Here is an 18,598-nt window from a genome sequence, read left to right on the forward strand (position 1 = left end):
GCAAGCGTCAGCTGTGGCTAGGATGCCATTTCTTTCTAGCTGATGCTTTCTTAATTATTATTATTTTTTATTTTTATTTTTTAAGTGCCTCACTCCCATCCCTTCACAGTGCCTCTGTTTGCTTTTACAGGCACTTGGCTGCTTGCTGTATAAACTTTGTTTCTTTTCGCTTCCCTTTGGAGAGAGTCAAGTTGCTATTTGTGATGGAAGTTTTACCATTCCAGACAATTCCCGATACACTCACAATATGCACTGCTTGATAAGTAAGTATCTGCATGGCATTCAACTGCTTGTCTCAGAAATGGAATAAAAGACCCTGTTGGTATGGAGGAGTGACTTAGATGTGTCTAACTCAACAGCCCAGCCAGGCTACACCATTTATCCAAGCTAGACAAATACGGCTAGCTAGGTGAATCTAAAGTACAAGTTCAGTGTAGAAAATTCAATTTGCAGAGAAGATTTTACAACAGGGTTTATACTACAGTACTAATTTGAAGTTCTGCCTGCAACCAAAACTCTGGAGTGTCAACTCTGCTAAAAATTAGCAGGTATAAAGAGTATAGAGCAAAACTGGGAGGAAAAGTGAGTTTTGAGGTTAGCGTTTTGCATCTTCATGTGAATACGAGGATACCAGACCTAATATTTTCTTTAAGAACCAGACATTTCTGGTGTGTTCCTTTTGAACTGGGACCAAGTTAACTTCAAAAATAGTGCCTCTCAAAACATGGTGATAGGAGGATGTTGAAATAAGAGCTCTTACATTCAAAATTGAAAATTAGGTTATATAGGGCACACAGTTCATGCTTTGTGTAATAGGAAATGTTGAATTCGAAAAGCTTTTTGGAGCATGGTGTGTGTATATTATGGAAAAATAAGTTATCTGGTCTTGTTTGAGTACCTAATACCTGCCAAAATGTAATATGAATTTACAGGTGATTAAATATTCTCCTCTCTGAGCAAAGCCAGACAGTGTTCTTGGAGGGAGAGTGAGTACAGGTTTAATCCTGTCCGCTAATAGTCATGAACTCTGATATGTTCAATTTCAACTAATTCTTGTGTGAAGATAAATATTTTCTGGCATGGAATAAATGTGGGTGAGGAAGAATTTCAACAAGTCAACATTCCTTTTCATTTGGAGTGGAAGTTGGTTATAAAAGATGTTTCAGGGAGGGCTGACCTTGTTTTGGGGAAGAAGAGGGGGAGAAGGGGAAGAAAAAAGCAGCAAGCTGAACCTGCTCCACCTTATGAATGTATGGTTTCAGAATCAAGTGGCAGGATTCATTTCATAAGTGCTCCGTTTCCACTAAATTTTGATATTGTGTTAGTTCAAATCTAGTTTTTTTTTTTTTTTAACCCAGTGAAAATACAACTTGATGATCACTGTATTGAATATGAAGATAACTTCCTCCTCCTCAGTGAGGATTTCACCTACATGGTATTCAGAGTATCCATGTATCCATCTGGGAAGATGATGTTTGAGGGGGACCTCCCACATTTGTGCCTTGTCTGAAAAAGTCCTTTTATCCATTGAGCCTTTTTACAAAAATATGGTTACGTGTTAGATGAACCACACAGAATAGAGGATAATGTAGGCCCGTGATCTGATGTAAACAATAAAACAGATATTTTTGTGTATCTGTCATCAATTACACAGAGTTTAGTATTAATCCTAGTAAGTGCTTGTGTAGTACATTGTTTTCTTTCTGTCTTAAGTAATGACTTAGTACTTCAGTTCACTTTTTTTTTGCTTGTAGCACACTGCGTAACAGACATTTCGCTTTTAAAGGCAGGAACTGCTCTCTCCAATTTTTGCAGGGTATATGCTTGAACCAGATCAAGAACAGAGACCAGATATCTTTCAAGTATCTTTCTTTGCCTTTAAACTTGCCAAAAAGGATTGTCCAGTGTCCAATATTAATGTAAGTGGTCTTTGACCTTTCTCCATATTTTTATTAGGTTTCATAGGTTTCATATGTCTTGGAGTTGTTTAAAAAGGAAAAAAAGTACAAGGCTATCAAATCAACAGAAAAGGATTTTAATTTCTTCAAACTTGGTCTTGATTGTGTTGGGCTGAATTAATTAATTAATATGTTGGGCTGAATACATTTCATGGACATACTGAACTCATGAAATGTTTTTATTCTAAACAAAATGGCAATTCTGAGGACATGGCTTCATGAATTACACCTGATCTGTGCTTTTAACCCTTATCTTTAATACTAATATAAGGAAAGCATTGCCTCCTTCCTTGAGTATAATGAATATCTGAGGATTGGAGAGGAGGAATGGTGTGAAATGACATTCTTCATGACCATAACTTCTCTGTGTTTTGGTGGTGGGAAGTGTTATGGTATGATCCTTCATTTTCTGACATCTCTGAACTATGGTGTCAGAAGCGCTAGCAGCAGTAAGTGAATTTGTTGGTACTTTGATAAGCTATCAGGGATCATAGCAACTAAGGAGCTTTAGAGAACAAGGTGTTTTCAGATTGTGGCAGAGGTTAGGATTAGAGTTGCAATATTCATGGGACTGAAAGGGAGGGATGATATTCTTGGTATCTGGCTTGGAATTGCTTTTCAGTTTGCTGTGGTCAAAACCTGACACTGAGGAATCCTTGTGTGATCTTAAATGTTTTTTACAAGTGGCTAGTCTGATCTCTTCCATCACAGGGGTTAACTGTAGTTCAGGATGAGGTTTGGGACTGCAGGGAGAGGGGTATAGAGTTTATTGATGAAGGATTCAAGGCTTCTACTACCATGGTGATGACCGGTTTAAGTGAGGAAAGGGCTTCTGAATATTTGGAATGCCAATATTAGCACTTAGTATTTTGGACCACAGGAGTAAAGAGTTAAGTTGCAACTTGAAGGTTTTGCAGAGATGAGTGGGTTAAACTACTCCCATTTCTCCTGAAATTTATGATTAAGGATATAATCCTTAAGCTAAAAGTTAAAAGTTTTTTTTTTTTTCTTTACAATTGTGCTTCTGTGTACAAGTGCTTCTTGCAGAAGCACTTTACTGCTCCTCATTGATAGTGTATAAATGAAGTGAACCTGTAGAGGTAATAGTGCTTCAGACTAGTAACATGTTAGATGCTATTACTTTCATAAGAGTATTGGAAAACTGTTATAGTAAAACACTTTTAAATCTACAGCCAGATGAGTGAGTTCTGCATGACACCTTGTAACATGAATAACTTGGGTCCAAGTATTCCTCTTCAATTTGTAATGATTTTTTTCTTTCAGGACTTTGCTTTTTTAATTTATTCAAATTTATTTTTCCCAAGAATTCTCCTGTCCCCTCAACTCTCCCTGAACCCATGACAGCTAGTGAGGCAGCTGCTAGAAAAAGCCAAATAAAAGCAAGGTGAGTGAAGGGTATAGTGGCTTTTTGTTGCTGTTGCATTTCTTTAAACTGCACATTGATTTTATAGAGACTTCAGAAGCAAAGACCATGAGAATATGTACACCACAAACGCAAATGCTTCCAAGTCCGTCTTTGGATTCTGTTCCATTGCTTATTTTGATGTAATGAGAATCCATTGAGAGAAAGCAAAGATTCCCATTTCGTAGTAGAAAGAGCTAACTGCTAGCAGTATGCAATTGGTCTCCTTTTCTTTTAGTGTCATGAGTAAATTCTGAGACAAAAAGGTTTTAATAGAGGTTCAGAGTAATGCATTATGGATGAAAACAAAGGTCTATCATTTGTCCGATCACTGTGTTGGAAAAAAGTGGCCTGGATTTCTTCACAAATTCAACTGCATATGCCCAGATGTACTTTTGCACTGTTCATTTTGTTAAATGTTTTTGTTAAAAAACATTCTTAATCTTTGTCTTCATTTTGCTCTGATAAATGGTGTATCCTTAATGATATAGCTGGAAGACCTCTTTGCATCTTTGTTCTGTGGTATTCAAAGTTTGGGGGGCTTTAATGGAACTCACTGTATGAGTTTTCAACAGCTCAATTTTGACAGTGACTGTAGTAGCCTTTTGTGAATGAGAAGCAAATGAATGGGCTCATCAAACGCACTTTGGGCTATGTAGATATTTCTGTGGTGTCTTAAACTAGTTTTGTGGTCTGGTACCATTGCTGGTTTTGCTGACCCTCCCATCCATCAGCATGCAGTAGAAGGCAGGCATAGGCTCTCCGTGGAACATCTTGAAGTCCAGCTGTCAGACAGTGTTAGGAAAATTACTAGTTCTTCCAAAAGAACATTTTCCTCATGGCCAGACTTTACAGGAAGCAAAACAGATGGTGTCTTAATATGAGTACAGTAGTAATTAATACAAGATGTTTGGTACTTGTAGCTGAGATGGTAAATTACTGTTTTTAAGCAGTTTGCCAATTTTAAGAAATGCCTAGAGTACAACCTGAAAATGTGAGGAAAGCTTTGGAGTAGTTCTTTGGTTTCAAACATCTTTTTTAGCCTGGCAAAATATTATACTGCTTGGAAATATTTTAGGGAAGACTTAAGTAGCTGGAAGTGACAGATGATATAAGTGCTAGAGGTTAAATCTCTCTTTTCAAAACAGAAAAGATTTGACTAAACAGATAAGATGGTTCCTTGTTTTCTGTATGTGTGAACAGTAGCCGTATTCCCAGTTACAGGACACTGCACACAACTTCAATTCATGAATGCAAATTCCAGAGACTTCTGCAAGATTGTATTTAATCTTTATCTCGTGCCTTGGTCTCCTTGGGAATAAGACTGTTAAATAGCTCTTCCTTACAGTGTTGTGTAGCAGTCCTCTTTCTAAGGGTTGAAAGGGGTGCTAGGTGACTTTGTCAGCCAAGTTTAAGATGTTAAGATCCCTTTGAAAAGGAGAGAAGCATGTGGTTCAAGTCTAATTGAGCTATTAAGACCTATGTTGTCTAATTGGAAAAAAAAAAAAAAATAAATAGTTGTTTTGAATGAAGTAGCTTCTATGGAAAACTTTACATTTCAGAATAACAGACACCGTTGGACCAACAGAAACCTCAATTGCACCACGTCAAAGACCAAAGGCCAATTCAAGCGCTGCTACTCCAAGCGTGCTGACGATCCAGAGTTCAGCAACACCAGTCAAAGTACAAGTTCCTGGTGAATTTGGTAATCGTGGGCAAAAAGGTAAATTGCTCAGGCCTTCAGTTGTTTTGATTAATCCTTAAAATATGCTGTGAATTTCTCTCTCTTGTTGCTTACTAGGGCAACAAGACCTTAGTCTTGATTCCGTCTTATTTTATACACTGAAATTTTCATCTTCTCTGGAAGGACCAGTAGTGAGTTTGGCCAGGAGTCACAAATTCTAAACAGAGTTGAGAAGTGAAGGGTTTGTTTAAACACACTTGATGTGCTGTTTTTAATTCAAGTAACTTTTCTGCTGTGGACTGTGAGAGAGGAGTTCATGTTTAGTTTTGTCTAAGAAGTTATTAGAAGTAATCTTTCTACTTTAGCAAGAAACACCTTCCTTCCTCTTAGAATAAATGCTGTTCTTTGCCTTAATAAATCACAAAATGGCAATAAAATCTTGATATTATTTGTAGACTGACACCATGTAAAAACTTCACCTCTCTAATGACTGACAAGTGTTTTCCATGTGCACTTTGCGTACAAGAGAAGGGTAAGAGTAGGAGATGCAATCGTGTAAAATGTGTTTTCAGTTAAGTCCTGGGGGGTAGGGGTGTGTGTGTGTGTGTGTGTTGAGTTTTTCTTAATCTCTTTAGAAGAGAATAGATATGAATAGTGTTAATTTGTATCTTGAATACATTCTTAATAGTGCTTTTTGATATTATGAATCTGCTGCAATATTTACACTGCAGTACACATTTGGAAGCCCAAGTGTACTACTGAATAGAGGCACAAATCAGAACTGAGTGTAAGTGAAGATAATTCTTGTGAAGGCAAAAAAGGATTCTCTTAACTGCTGTAAGAGGGAGTTTAGCAATTGGGGAATGTTCGGAGAAAAATGAATCTTGTGGTCCTAGTTAGTTCTTGCATCCCATATGATAAAAAAGATTTCATGTTTCAAAAAATTCTTCCCTGCTCTCCATCATTTCTTCCTCCTTTTAGGGGAGAAATACGTGATGCACATATTCCTGTTGTCTGATTCTGTGCTTCCTAACAACAACTTCTCAAGAAACGTAAATTAACGGGATGCAAATCATATGTTTACTGTAGTGACTAATGACTCTTCTAAGTGTAGGTACTGTCAGCTTCCAGGATGCGCTTTCTGGGTGAACGCCGAGCAGGTTCTCGGCTGCTAATCCTACAAGTCTGAGGGAGCTGAATTTGCCTAGGCAAGTCTTTGGAGGCAGAGTAACTAGACTGTTGAACCTGTGAGGAACCTGTCAGTCTACTACTAGCTAGTGGTGCTCTTTAAAAGAGAAAATACTGTCCTGTTACAGGATGTGTTTGTATGTGTGTGGCTTTATTTTTGTTTGGTTTTAATTTTTCATTAGTAAGTGGAGATTCTGATTTATTGAAGAACAGCTTCTGGGATGGCACTGGGAAGGCCTCCAATTGAAAGGCCACTGCGTATGTTAGTGTCCCCGGTGCGAGCCATGTTCACTGAATAGTGTCCCTCTAACATGCAACTGGGAAAGCTTGTCCTGTTGTGGCAAGGAGCAGATCAAGTCTGGGAGCTTCAGAGTATATATGCAGCATACAAGAGAGACTGTGTTTTAGTAACCATTTTCTTAAAAGGCTACAAAAATGAATGGATTCAAACAGAACATCTGATGAGTGTATTACAAGTACATGAGGCAATAGGTTTTCCTTTTTTTAAAAAAAGTGTGTGGCATGCTTTCAAATGCACAAATCCACATTTAAACAGCCTTTGTATGAAGTCCCAGGGTAATATGTTGGCTGTTGGGGGATTTTGTGCTTCTGATAATACATAGAAAATCTAAAAGGTTTTACTGCCTGTTTTCACTCGAAGGAATTTATCACTTGAAGGAGATAGCTCTGATGAGAATATGGAGACTACAAGGAAGGGAATGGTGGATTCTAGTATTGAGTTGAAGCGGATCTAGGGTTTTGAGATAGTAGAAACTGAAGTTCAAGTGTTAGTCAAGTAGAGCCCTTGTAACTAGCTGTTTGGGTCACTGTAGACTGAAGGCAAAAGAAGAGTCTCACATCCTGCAAGTGGAAATTGTGGATTGATAAGCCTGCGATTTATCTTCAGAAAGGGTGAAATATACAGTAACAGCACCAATTTACAAACTGGGAAGTGAGCTACAGATTATTTAACCTTGATTATTTGTGTTTAAAAATGAGGCTAGCTGTCAGGGCAATTCTGTATTTAAACATGGGGAATCACTATGTTAACAGTGTGTTTTTAATACTCTAGGAACCACGCGACCTGGAAATGGGCAAGAAATGTTATTGCCCCAAGGGACCAATCAGCCTCATCCACAGCAGAACAGAGTTCTGCAGCAACTGCAACAGGGGGACTGGAGACTACAGCAGTTGCACCATTTACATCACCAGCAGCAGCAGCAGCCTGTAATTCAGGATCCTTATATGCAGCAGGTACAAATCAAGCTTGTTAGAGATGCTTCTAAAATAGCAGCAATGATATTATTGCAGCTGCCTCTTCTGTTGAACTTGGATTGCACATCTTTCCCATGCATAGATACTGTAATACTTGTTATAGAAAGTTGCTTCCTTTACACTGTCTAGTTTGTGCTGCCTAAACCTGAATTTCAGCTTTCAGTCAACATCGTCTTGCCCAAATAAAAGTTCTGGGCTTGTATAAGCATGCTTGAGGGAAATGTTAAGGATGATCTAGATGTTAATGCTATGCCTGTAATAAGCGTTTCTAAATTAGACCATCTAACTAGGCATGTTTTCTTTTTGGTCAATGACATGCTTTGTTTTTCTGGTTCTTCAGTCAGCTGGGATTTTTAACAGATATCACATTTTCTAACACTGTCCAATGTGTGTGCTGTCAAATATAGGAGCTTAGTTTACATGTTAACTCTACCATGGCATAGCTACTTAAAAGTGAAACAGAGGGAGATTTAGGTGAGATGAAATCTTTTGGGTCTTATCCAACACACCTATTGCCATTTGTTTTGCTGGTTGATGGAGAGGCAACAGAAAGTACCAGACACCGATGGAAATAAGTCTTATTTCATTATTAATATTAAGGCAATACAAAATGATCCATCTAACAAAACAATAAGCTCACTACATGCTTGGTTTATCAACAGACAAAATAAGCAAAGTAATGCGCCTAACCATTGCTATACGAGAAAGAGAATAGTGATTAAGAAAAAGATACATCACGCATTGCCTAAATACATTACCATCATCCAGATCTGCAGTTGCTGGGGAGCCCCTGTTGCAGCGAGGATTTGGAGAACCTTCCTGGCAATTGGGAGGTCGTACATGGTGTGTCCTCCTGTAAGTGAGGTCTCCAAAGTCACAGCAAGAGGGTCCACCTTAGAGAGCCAAATCAGCAAATCACGATAACATGTATTTTCTGAGCAGTAGCATCTGGTGTGGCACACTTCCCTATCAACCGGGGCTTAGTCGGAGCCCAGGTCTCATATGGAAGGGTTCCCTTCAAGGTTGAAACCGCTTGCATGAGAGCCTACAAAAGTTACATTTTAATAAGCCTCCATATAGATTAGCATAAGCAGTCCAGCAGGACTATGTGCAAGTTAGAATGAGCAGTTCTACGAGTGAGTTCTGTGTGCTTCTACAAAGGCAGAGCCGTACTTATCTAAGTCAAGCCTGACTTGGGCCTGTCATTCAGGCCCTGGCAGTTCACTACCCCTGTTGGTTTACTGCCCCCCCGCTCCTGTAAAGCCTGTTGGGCGTTATTGCTTACAACATAGCTGTTTAGGGTGTTTGTATGTGGTTGTGTGTGGTGTTGTGTGTGTGTGGGTTTTTTTTTTTTTTTTTTTTTTTTTACTTTTTCCAAAGGGCCTCAGTGCTTGTTAAAATATTGGAAGTTGAGGTGATAAATAACGTCCCTTTAAAATGCAGAGCATAATATGTAGATAGAATCTTTTGCTCAAAAGGCTGGTGTTAGTTGCAGGGGAGCAAAGGCAAAAGTCCCCAGGCACACTGCTGTTAAAATGCAGAGCCTGAATAGCAAGCTGCTTTTTTGTTATGAGGCTTCTTAATGGAAAAATGCTCTTGGGGCACAGTGGTGATGCTTTATCCAGTGATTGTCCTAAATACTTACATAATTTAGGAATGGGAATAGTGACTTGTTAAAAACTTGTAATTTCTCTCTAAATACAGTATCAACAAATAATGCACCAGCAGATGGTCCAGCAGCAGTTGTTGATGCAGTCTATGTACCAGCAGCAACCTTCTCAGTCTCAGTATCCCACTATGGTATGTGAAGCATGGAGGAGAGGTGCTATGATGGTAAAATATGTGGTATGTTTAGCAGTCTGTGGTACAGTAGCAGTGTGCCACAAGAGCCTGAGCATTTGTAACGACCTAAAGAAGGCATGGTAAATACTGAGAAGCTGCCTAAACTAATGTTTAGTGGGAAGAAAAAAAAAAGATATTGACCCAAACTCAACTGAGACAACCCATTTGGGGTTATGCATTTATATTAATTAAAAGGAGTATGTTCTAATCCAGGTTGAGTAATTATATACTGATTTGAAAGGATACTTGGTGGCTAAGGTTTACAGTAATGACCATAATGCCAAATGGATGTTTTTAAGAAGCAATACCTAGAAAGCATGGTGGCATTGAAGTCTTACTTAAAATGTGTCTGAGATGACCAAGTAGTTAAATTATGTAAAGACAAACAGCTCCCAACTCCTGTTTCAGGCCCTATTGTACTTGCACTTATTATGCAGGAGCTGCATTTGGAAGTGCACCTGAGGAACCCACACAAAATGCCTAAGTCATAAAGAAGTCTTAAAAACAAGGGAATATCAGTACAGTTGCTACCCTTATGTTGCTGGATTTCTTAACATCCAACCTGAAATAATTATTTTATAATGGAGTGGTATGTGTGTAAGCTCAGCTGAATTATAATGATTATAACCTATCTAACCCAGAGAAATCCTTACCTAAGGGCATACTGAAAGCACAGATTTTGTTACTGCACTGGAATGTTCAATGGAAGGGAAATGAACTGAAAATGAACTTCATCATTTGCTGATGATCTATATTGACTGAATCTTTAATTTATTTTTTTAAGCTCTTGTAAAACTACCTAAGAAGACTTTGGTTATTAATGGTATTCTCTGTTGAAATGGTCAGATATTCTATCATCACATAATTATTTTCCTAGTGGTTTCACTAAAGAGTAAATAATTGTTGCAAGTTCTATATGCTGCTGTAGCGTGCTGAAAACTTACCCTTACCTAAAAGTATGGGTCAAGCAAGAAAGCTAGTTGGTATAATCCATTTTCCTAAAACCAGGAGGAGAAACGGTGATGAAATTTTGGCTTGTCAAATGTCTGTGGTGAAAATAGACCTCTTAGTGCTGGTGTAGCAAATGCTCAGCTTGCAGTAACTGTAAAAAGCTAAGCAGTAAGAGGAAAAAAAGGTATCCGTGAATGATTTATTAGAGCATTTTTTTAATTTACATAGTAGAGATCTGGCTTCTTGCATCCGCTGAAGCTACCAAGGTTTCTTGGTTCTTTCTGCATTTTTCTGGAAGTTGCATGGCTTCAGACTGGGTCACGTGCATTTTAATAACTTGATTATCTTATTTAGGTGCAGCAATATCAGCAGGCTCTCATACAGCAGCAGCTGCTTGCTCAGCAGCAACAGCAGTCAAAACAGGCACAATCTCCTGAATATATCACTTCTCCGCAAGATTTCTCACCAGCCTTAATCTCCTACCCTGCATCGCTTCCAGTGCACGTTGGAACAGTAGTGGATTCTGCTTATACTGCAAGCAGGCAAGTATTTAGTCGCAGATGTGCCCAAGGGTTCTGAATTGCTTATGTTGCTAAATGTGATAATGGCTTCTTAGTCTTTTGTCAGGAGTTAGGTGCTTCCATTAGTAATGACAAATTTCTAAAAATAATTACACAGCTGGATTTTTTTCTTTTACTTTAGAGTGGGGCACTTAACAGGTAACCAAGATGGACTTGTTCTTTGGGTAGACTAGCCTGTGCTAGAAGTACTGGGCATATGAAAGCCATCTCAAATTCTACTTGAGTCGTTCTTTTGAGTCTTCCAATCCCTTTTAAGGGGGAGCCCCCTCTAAGAGGGGCTTTATTGTCAGGATTTATTTGCCAGAAGTTCTAATTTGTGCACTGCTTTGCAAAGGCCTGTGGACTGAAGCTGGTTTAGCAGAGTGTAATGAATGATGACTTCCCCTGAAACCTAACTAAAAGAAGGTCTCTGGAAGGGGAAAAATGCTTCAGTGTCTATATTTCCATAGTCTGTTGTGAGAGTACTTCAGTTGCAAATAATCCTGGGAAAGAATCATTCTGGATTGGAAGTAAATGTGGAAAATGCAGGATTCTTGAATGCTTGTTAAGATAAAGCGATGGTGATCCTGCCACTAACTCCTAGTCAAAGAGCTGAAGCTAGCAACTATTTGCAATATGTAAGGGTGATCCCATAGCTTGAAAAGAAGAAGGCTTGTCTTAAAATAATGGGCAATCTTTTTCCATTACCCACTACATGGAGTGGATTGCGTGGTATTACAAGTTCTCCTGTCAGTAGAAAGAACCTGTAGTTCTTGTGTGTTGGCTCCACAGGCTTGAAAACGGAATCTATACTAGAAAATAATTCACAGCTAGGGAAATGGATCCGAATTCCCAGCATGTTTAGAAGCTTTTTTCTTTTTTTTCTTTTTTTATAAAAAGCTCACTTAAGATTCTCTTGTGGTAGAAAAGAAAGGAACAAGGATGAGATTATTTTTGTTGTTAGAGGTCACCTTTATGACTGTTTTGTGTGTTTTGGCTACAAAGAATAAAGAAAAAACAAAACATAAAAAGAGAGCATACAGAAATGATGCAGTTGAACCATAGAATCCAAGTGATCTGTTTTACCTGAAATCAGCTTTCAAATGCATTTGTGATAATGCATTTGTTGTTGTTACTTGTCTGCATTGTTTTAACCTAATAAAGTACAGCAACAAATTTCACTCCCATAGACAATCCTGTAACATTTCTCTATTTGTTTCTGTAAACTGACTTTACAGGTCAGGTAGTGATGCTGAGACCATTTCCCATTACCCAAAGCAGAGCATCAATAACCCACCTGATATGTCAGGCTGGAATCCGTTTGGAGAGGACAATTTTTCCAAGTTGACAGAGGAGGAGCTGCTGGACAGAGAATTTGACCTGCTAAGATCAAGTAAGGGACGCTTGAAGGCTTATTTCGCTTCACAGTAAATAAGGGCTCTGTAGTGGCTCAGCAGTGCCAACAGCTGTCTTGTCTAAGGGCTTTGCAGCCTGTGTACAGAAAATTCTTTCTGAGCATTTGAGGGCAGAGATGGGCCCATCGTCTTCCTTTTCCTTCTTGAAAATGTGTGCAATGGGAACTCGCTGTCCAAAGACTGGTAGTTACTGACTCAAATACTGCAGAAATGGCAATATTTTAGCTCTTAAATACTGCTTTTGTCATCTTGATTGCGAATAAGTTCTAAACAGCAGAGTTATTTTGTCAGGAGGGATAGTTTAGCTGCTTGCTTTATTCCTTTGGAGCTTTGTTCTTGCACACTATAGCTGAATATTCTCTGGGTCTGTTACGCCCTTTGAAAATGCCTGAAAGAAAATTGGTCTATTACATTATGTTAATGTTTTGTAATGTCCTTTCTGATGAGTGGCTACATGTAAGGGCTGCTTAATTGTTCTGATATGGCAATAGTTGAATAAAAATTTTGCTCTAAGCCAGTTCTCTCCATGATTTTTCCTTGGAATTACTTACCTCACTTGTTTAAGATGTGTTCATTAGATGTTCTTCCTAAAACTAGTTTTGTCAAGATAAAATTTATTTGCAAGACTTGTAAGATGGGACTATGTCTAAAATACACTTTGTAAATACTCTGGGCATGTTCCTTGAAATGAAAAACTTGCTCAAGTTGATGTCAAGTGTTGAAAGAAATCAATCCTCTTGGTTGAATATGTTTCTTCTTGGATTTCTGGTTGTTTAAATTTAGCTGAGTAAGAGGTGCATGTTACCTGGTGATCCTTAATGAATGTGATGGTTATTAATCTTGTCAGTCAAATGGTAATGGATTGTTTTGACTTGGATCTTGTATTGATCGAGTCAGACATCTGTTTGCAAATTCAGATGTAGTCTACATAAATATCATATGATAGGAGAACTGTTCTTGCTAGCTTTTTGGCTTCCTTGGCAGATGTAAGCTTAACATTGAAAGTAGTGTTTCTTCCCCCCAGCAGTAAAACTAAATGTCTTATGTTACTTAGAAAGGAAGCCTTGAAACATTTTGAAAATGTATCCTCTTGGATCTGGAGTAGACTAGCTTAAAAGAAAAAGTGATGATACCATCTCCAGTCTTGAGGATCTTCAGCTGACATGTGGATTGCTGACCATGGTTGTGGTGAGCTTGGTGACTTTGGTTTGCTGCAGCCATGTGTTTGGAATAGATACAGAAAAGAATGTTAACAAGGAGATTAAACTTAGGAGGGCATTATGAAAAAGCTGGAAGATGGTATACAAGAAATATGCCTTCCTGAATATAACAAGAATTCCTTTTAAGGAGGAGCTTTCTTTTTCCTAGTAATGCGTGTATATGTTGTTTTGTTTCTGTTTCATGTTTTAGCGAAGTTGCCTATACTTCCTTCTGTACACCTCCTTGGAAGAACTTCTGGCAATGTGTTTGACTACTTGCTACAGAACTAGGGAAATACAAACTGCCTAGGGATGAGAGCTGCTGCTGCTTGCCTAACAGTCCCAGGTCACTCACTGAGAGAGCATGGCAAGAAAGCCTTTGCTTTCCAATTGGGATTACTTTCTCTGTGCTGAAATGCTGAATAAATGGAAACTTCTAGGTTGTTCTTTAAGTCATCATAACTGGCAGGAAATAATCTTTCAAATGTGATTTACTTGGTGAAAATCCACTGGACAGTGGAAGGCTAGGCTCCATCTTTTCATTCAAGTATGTTAACCTTTCTCCAATAAGAACTGGCTCTCCTGAGGAAAGGAGAGAATAGCTTGGAGCTAAATGTTCTGAACTGCTGTCGCTGCATCTCTAGCAGAAACAATAGGTAATAACGTCTTTTGAACAGATCTACTAAAAATAATGAATAACAGTACAAGTCCTTCATTTTAAAAGAAGAAATTTACTCATTTACTTTTCAACTTTGCTTCATTTCTTAATAAAGACAGGTTAATGCACAGAAGAGCTTGATGGGATAACAGTCTTCATATGCTGTGCATGGGGAGTAAACATAACAGCACGGCTCTGCTACCAGCATTTGTGTTAGTGGCTTTTTAGCCACTTGAGTACAGAGAATGAGAAAGAAGGAAAAAAACTAACTGAAAAAAAAAGAAAAAAAAGTGACTTGACCAAAAGATCACTAGATGGCAGGCTTGTATCTAAGTAGTAACAGATGCACTATTGGCTTTTCTTAAGCCTATTGGATCCCTTTCAGTTCCAGAGCCCCAGTGGAGGCAGGAATTAATTTGTCTACGTATCTAGGCATTGTATACAACACGGGAATTTTCCGAGGTCCTGGGAACCTTTAACATCATCTTAACTTACTTTGCAATGTGTTTTGAGGGTTTTTTCCTCTTTTTCCTGTGTTCAGAGGAAAAATTTTTATTGTGTCTACTTGGTCTCTGATTCTCAGATTTGTATGGAGTAATGAAACATTGTGGGATTTATTGTACAGTTAAGGCTTACATCTATAAAACTGTCTTAAAGCATTTAATAATTCTTGAATTTCAACAGATAGATCTTAAAGATCAGCGTACTGTGATGTAGATGATATCTTATGAGAAAAAGCTGCTGTTTACTACCAAGTCTGCTCAATTTTGGAGTTTATGTGAATCGTTTTGCCATCTGGAGGAAGGAGAAATGATGATTGGGGCTTGAACAAATTTCGATTGTATATTAAACTTAGTGGCTGTCCTGTACTGTATAGCTCATGTACCTTACATAAATAAGTTGGTTTACTGGTTTGCTAACATTTGGTGCTGAAACAGTGTTAAAAATTGTATTTTTTTTCACTTTCAAAAAGCCCAGTTTGTGTTGTTGAGTTACTTTATGATTAATTGATTCTTAAAGTGGTCGCATGCCTTAAAATACACGAGAAATTAAATATACGCTAGTGTTTGTAAGAGCTTCAGGATAATCATGACTGTTTTTGTGAAGCTACCACTGCTGTATGATTTCATACATGTAATAACTTAAGGTCCTAACGCATTTAGATATGCGTATTGTGTGGTGGTTAATGATTTTCCCTTTAAAAAGAGAAACGACTACTACAACAGAACACCTTGTGTACACCGGCTGAAGATTTTCATGGTTTAAAAAGAAAAGATTGTTACTGTGAAAAACAGTATGCAGTTGAATGGAAAGTTCTGGACTGAGCATCTTGGTGGTGGGTTTTGGTACAGAGGTGAAAGACGAAGTTCCTGGGCTTGTGCAGAGTATTGTTTCTCTGATTAAATGCTTTTGGCTATTTGTTTTTACTGATGAAGGTACAGAATCAACATATGAATGGCCCTGAGATTCTGACAGTGCTAAATGAAAATTTTTATAGTATTCTCTTAATATCCTCTGAAGAATCTGGATACAAGGAAATGAGGTGGCTTTCTTGCCAGGAAAAACATTGTAGCAGGCTTCTTGGTGAAACACAGCTCTGCAGCATGAGGGAACCACCTTGGCCATGTGTGCAGGAAACTGCCTTATTCTTACAGGGTTTTCTTTGTGCACATGTGTTTCTCATGCTTGAGACAACGTCAAGAGAGCTGTCTGCTGAAGAAGGTTGGGGTAATCGCTTGTATGGAAATGGCCTCTCTTGTTCATGAGCTTACACTATAACTTCTTATGGAAGAGGCAGCTGTGCCGCCCAGTACAGCTTTCTGTCTCTGGTGGTGATCTTGGATGCTTTCACGGAATTATTATCTAAAAAAACAACTGGATCTTTAAGGGAGGCATAACAACCTCTAATATTTCGAGTGCCATTAAGTCCACTGCTGCTTACACAAAATAGGAGAAACTGTCACTGCCTCTGTCTCCAAAACACTATCTGTCAAATGGAATTAGATCTGGTGACAAGGTGAACAAATGAAGCTTGTACCTGGGTCAGAAGGGCAAATAGTTCTTTTTTTTTTTTTTTTTTCTTTTCAGAGAGCCTCAGCCCTGAGCTTGACAGTTGTTAGGCTTAATTTCCCTGGGAAATGTCATGTATTCCTCTATCAATGGGTCTAGGTATGACTGAGAGTTAATGCTATGTTTACTCTTTTAGCCTAGTTTGGTTCTTCCATGTTAAAATTTTTATTCATTTTATTATCAGTTGTTCTTAGCCCTTCCTCAAGGTAAAAGAAAATCGTACTTTCTATAGGTTTGTGCTTAAAGGGCCTTAACTCGGAGGCATTTGCAGGAATTTATTGTCCTAAACAATAGTTGTTCAGATCACTGCACCCCAATAGATTCTTCTGGGGCAAACTGCCTGCAACCTGGGCAACAGTCAGCCAACCTATTGTCTCCTGGAAGCAGGACCTCTTGGGTAATAGAGGAGAAGCTTCTCTTCCTTAGTCCACTTTGGTCGAGATCATAGAATCATAGAATCATAGAATGCTTAGGGTTGGAAGGGACCTCTAGAGATCATCTAGTCCAACCCCCCTGCATACGCAGGGTCACCTAAAGCACGTGGCACAGGACTGTGTCCAAGCGGGTTTTGAAGATCTCCAGAGAAGGAGACTCCACAACCTCTCTGGGCAGCCTGTTCCAGTGCTCTGTCACCCTCACTGTTAAGAAATTTTTCCTTAAGTTCCTATGGAATTTTTGATGTTTCAGTTTCCGGCCGTTTCCTCTAGTCCTATCAGTGGCCACCACTGAAAAGAGACCATCCCCGTCCTCTGCACTCCCTCCCTTGAGGTATTTATAGACACTGATTAGATCCCCTCTCAGCCTTCTCTTCTCCAGGCTGAACAGGCCCAGCTCCCTCAGCCTCTCCTCATAGGGCAGATGTTCCAGGCCCCTGATCATCCTTGTGGCCCTGCGCTGGACTCTCTCCAGCAGCTCCACATCCCTCTTGTACTGTGGAGCCCAGAACTGGACACAATACTCCAGATGCGGCCTCACCAGGGCTGAGTAGAGGGGCAGGATCACCTCCCTCGACCTGCTAGAGACGCTCTTCTTAACGCAGCCCAGGATCCCATTGGCCTTCTTGGCCACGAGGGCACACTGCTGCCTCATGGTCAGCTTATCATCCACCATGACACCCAGGTCTTTCTCCGCAGAGCTGCTCTCCAGAAGGTCAGTCCCCAGCCTGTCCTGGTGTCTGGGGTTATTCCTCCCCAGGTGCAGGACCTTGCACTTGGCCTTGTTGAATTGCATGAGGTTTTTCACCGCCCAGTTGTCCAGTCTGTCCAGGTCCCTCTGGATGGCAGCACAGCCCTCTGAGATGCACATGGAAGCTCCAATGTGTTTCTCACAAACAATCCTGTCAAAAAACCAATCTTGCTCTCTGACGAGAGTCAGCCACATGGCATTTGAGTGAAATTGCACACAGGTGTTGCTTTTGGATGTGATGTACTGCAAATGTTGACCATCAAGGCTCAAAGCCAATAGTATAAAACATGTGGCTGCTATTTTACTCTTCAGGTTACTCCTCTGTGTATGTAAGCTAATATTTTGCTCTGCATAGCTCTACCCCTGGAGGGTTTTTGAGGGTGGTTTTTTTTTTTGTTTTTTTTTTTTTTTAACAATTGGTGAATCCGTTACAATCTTTGCCTGTTGCAGTGAGTATATGTTGAGGTGGTGATGGCTACCTCATGTCCTACACTTGGAGGCCACAGTAGTGATGACATTTGAAGTGGAGGCTGGGGTGTAATGGAACAAACAGTCTTTGAGTTTCCTTGAGTAGAACTGCAGATAAGAATAGGACGCCTCAGAGTATGGACATCTTCATGTACAGGCATCATTTGACTACAAAGCTTTCATTTCAGGACTTTTGGGCTTTGCATGTAAGGTTAATAGATAGCTGAGGTAGATGAGGTTGTTGTCTCTTCTGTTGTGGTTGCTTTTAGGAAAACCTCCTGGTTGCTGTGTTGGAGGATGGAATGGCAAACATGCAGGTGGCTTGGTATGTGATTTGGGCACAGTTCAGCTGTGTCCCTACAGTAGCAAATGGTCAAGGAGTTGTGCTGAAAGCGCTTCAGAGGAGCAGCTGGTTGCTATGAAAGTAGAGGAAAGCCAAATGCTATTTCCTCTGCATAGGGGATTTGCTAACTGAAGATTGAAAATTAGTCACACTGGCGCTTCTGAATTGGTGATATGTTTTCCTGGACCCTTTTAATTTTCAACAGAATTGGAAATTTATTTTTTGTCTTAAAAAGCTAGTCCAGTATCCTAAGGAACAAAGGCATTACAAAACAATTATTACATTTCTTCGTGTTTTATAATGTTCAAATGGTTTTTAGTTAGTGTGAGATGTTACTTATTTTATCAGAAAGTATTTCTAGCTATTCTTTCTGTGGTTG

The 18,598-nt window shown here is 39.3% G+C and overlaps 1 protein-coding gene across 1 annotated transcript in view; it reads left to right on the top strand.

Annotated features, from left to right (window-relative positions):
• The window catches only part of BMP2K (BMP2 inducible kinase), a 51,091-nt gene that overhangs the window by 22,858 nt on the left and 9,635 nt on the right, over positions 1-18,598 (top strand). The window contains exons 7-14 of the mRNA XM_088531661.1: positions 131-263; positions 1,816-1,919; positions 3,284-3,363; positions 4,944-5,104; positions 7,326-7,507; positions 9,233-9,328; positions 10,676-10,863; positions 12,120-12,274. Coding sequence (XP_088387787.1) covers positions 131-263; positions 1,816-1,919; positions 3,284-3,363; positions 4,944-5,104; positions 7,326-7,507; positions 9,233-9,328; positions 10,676-10,863; positions 12,120-12,274 — 1,099 coding nt within the window. The remainder of the gene's footprint in view (positions 1-130; positions 264-1,815; positions 1,920-3,283; positions 3,364-4,943; positions 5,105-7,325; positions 7,508-9,232; positions 9,329-10,675; positions 10,864-12,119; positions 12,275-18,598) is intronic.

The sequence above is a fragment of the Tinamus guttatus genome, unplaced genomic scaffold (genome assembly GCF_059628265.1).
Source record: "Tinamus guttatus ecotype Peru unplaced genomic scaffold, ASM5962826v1 Tinamus_guttatus_pri_ptg000423l, whole genome shotgun sequence".
Classification (NCBI taxonomy): domain Eukaryota; kingdom Metazoa; phylum Chordata; class Aves; order Tinamiformes; family Tinamidae; genus Tinamus; species Tinamus guttatus.